The sequence below is a fragment of the Nannospalax galili genome, unplaced genomic scaffold (genome assembly GCF_000622305.1).
Source record: "Nannospalax galili isolate Female #2095 unplaced genomic scaffold, S.galili_v1.0 scaffold31492, whole genome shotgun sequence".
Lineage (NCBI taxonomy): Eukaryota > Metazoa > Chordata > Mammalia > Rodentia > Spalacidae > Nannospalax > Nannospalax galili.
This window is the reverse complement of record NW_008331790.1, coordinates 3,909-6,283: the sequence shown is the minus strand read 5'-3', so window position 1 is coordinate 6,283 and position 2,375 is coordinate 3,909. Positions and strand designations below refer to the sequence as shown.

Sequence of the window (2,375 nt, the reverse complement as noted above, 5' to 3'; positions counted from 1 at the left end):
GGTATAGATCTTTACAGAGCAGAAAACAGATGAGTGGTTTCAACTGGTCTGTCTCCAGCAAATCCACGGGCAGGGCTCAGAGGTTGATCTGCTGGGAGGTGAGGGCTATTGGGAGGAGGATCTACTGGGAGGAGGATCTGCTAGGAGGTGGGTCTGCTGGGGGTGGTATAGATCTTTACAGAGCAGAAAACAGATGAGTGGTTTCAACTGGTCTGTCTCCAGCAAATCCACGGGCAGGGCTCAGAGGTTGATCTGCTGGGAGGTGAGGGCTATTGGGAGGAGGATCTACTGGGAGGAGGATCTGCTAGGAGGTGGGTCTGCTGGGGGTTGAGGGCTGTTGGGAGGTGGGGTCTTTGGGAGGAGAGTCTACGAGGAGGAAGGGCTCCTGGGAGATAGGAGGTATGTCTCAACACTGAGGTTAAGCCCTCAGGGACAGATTAATGCTTTCCCCCCTATACTGCTTAAATTTCCATCCTGAGGGATTAGCCTAGTACACAAATTCTAGAGTGGGCTGTCTCGGCAGCCGGCAGCCTCTGGGCTCCTCACTGATACACTCCCTCCCTTGCTCTTCTGACTTCTAGCAGGACATAAAGTAGCACCAGACAGATTAATGCTTTCCCCCCTATACTGCTTAAATTTCCATCCTGAGGGATTAGCCTAGTACACAAATTCTAGAGTGTGCTGTCGAAGAACTCGGCAGCCTCTGGGCTCCTCACTGATACACTCCCTCCCTTGCTCTTCTGACTTCTAGCAGGACATAAAGTAGCACCAAGCCCTCTCCAGGACCCAGGCAGATAAGAGCACTATGCTCATATGCTTTCCAGTCTCTAAAGCCATTAAATCAAAAAAACCTCTAAGTTACTGAGCCTCAGGTGTACTGTTATAGCAACAGAAAACTGACTAGGATAACAGATACATAGGGTCATTGTCAAATAGCCTACCCACTAAATAACAAAACAACCTCACAGACTTAAATTTTCCTCAAGGTGTTTCTACAACCTCAAATGATTCACTGAAAACAGTGCAGAAAAGCCTGCAGGTTTCTGACATGAAAGATGAAGAACATATTTTCATCTAAAATAGCTCATCTCCTGAGCTCTACTGAACCATGAACAGCACTGGGGTCACCAATGATCAGGATCCCAACAAAAACCAAACTTAACCCTCAACAACACTCACCTGCCATTCTCTGAGGGGTGTGCACACCTGTTCTGCTCCTCTGCATGGGGCTTCTGCAGTGGCTGACTGAGTGGAAGAACAGAGACGAGTCTGTCCACAGGCTCAGCATCAGGAGAATCCTGCTGAAGCAGTGGGTGCTGGTCCACAGCCTCACACAGTGCAGCAAGGGTGGCCATGCCAACCACTCTGTGTACCTGACGACTCAGGCTCAGCTCCTACAGAGGACACAGAGTACCCCTGAAGTCACAGACCACTGTGGAGACTTGATTTGTGGGCTAGCACCTCAGGTCCTCCCTCCCTCCCTCCCTCCCTCCCTCTCTCCCTCTCTCCTTCCCTCCCTCCCTCATTCCTTCTCTCCCTCCCTCCCTCCCTTGTTCCTTCTCTCTCTCCCTCCCTCCCTCGTTTCTTCTCTCCCTCCCTCCTTCCCTGCTTCCTTTCACATTAGCATTAGGAAAGAAATCCAACAGACAGCATTAGGCTTTCTGGATCTCTGAAGCGTGGTAGTGAGTGAGTTTGAAGCAGCAGTTAGAACTCAGCTCATAAAAGTAAAATCCAATCTTTCTGCAGGCTGAGAGGCCAGAGGTTGAGGGGCCCCAGGCCTTCATACATGGAAGATTAGCTGCCTGTGAGTAACAAGGTCCCAACCTTCTTCCTGCTCATGCAACCAGCACAAATGTTCCCTGGGTGTCGTTTTATTTTACTGTCCATTGCCCAGGTTGTTTTTTTTTTAAAGACTCTAGGGGCTGAGGAAATGGTCAGTCAGTACAGTTCCTGCCAGGCAAGCATGAGGACCTGAGTATGAGCCTCAAAACCCACATAAAAACCTGGTGAGGCGGTATGTACCTATAATCCCAGCACCGGGGAGGCTGAAACAGGTGGGTCCCTAGGGCTCACTGGCCAGCCAGCCCAGCCTAATTGGTGAGACCCAGGCCAGTGAGAGACCCTGTCTCAAAAAAACAAGACAGCTTCTGAGAAACAACACCCAGGGTTGACCTCTGGCTTTTGCATGTGTGCACACACATTTGTAGGCACAGACACATGACTAGGCCCATAGTCCCCTACCCTAAAAATACAGAAAAGGTGGACAGTGCTGGGTAAATGACACCTGAGGTTGTCCTCTGGCTTCTACATGTATGCACACACACACACACACACACACACACACACACACACGTTAATGCTCTCACGGTGCACTC

The 2,375-nt window shown here is 50.3% G+C and overlaps 1 protein-coding gene across 1 annotated transcript in view; it reads right to left on the bottom strand.

Moving 5' to 3' along the window:
* Positions 1 to 1,179: 1,179 nt before the first annotated feature.
* The window catches only part of LOC103728904 (probable methyltransferase TARBP1), a gene marked incomplete at both ends in the record, with an annotated part of 4,782 nt that continues 3,586 nt past the window's right edge, over positions 1,180 to 2,375 (bottom strand). Inside the window, one exon of the mRNA XM_008826899.1 lies at positions 1,180 to 1,394. Coding sequence (XP_008825121.1) covers positions 1,180 to 1,394 — 215 coding nt within the window. The remainder of the gene's footprint in view (positions 1,395 to 2,375) is intronic.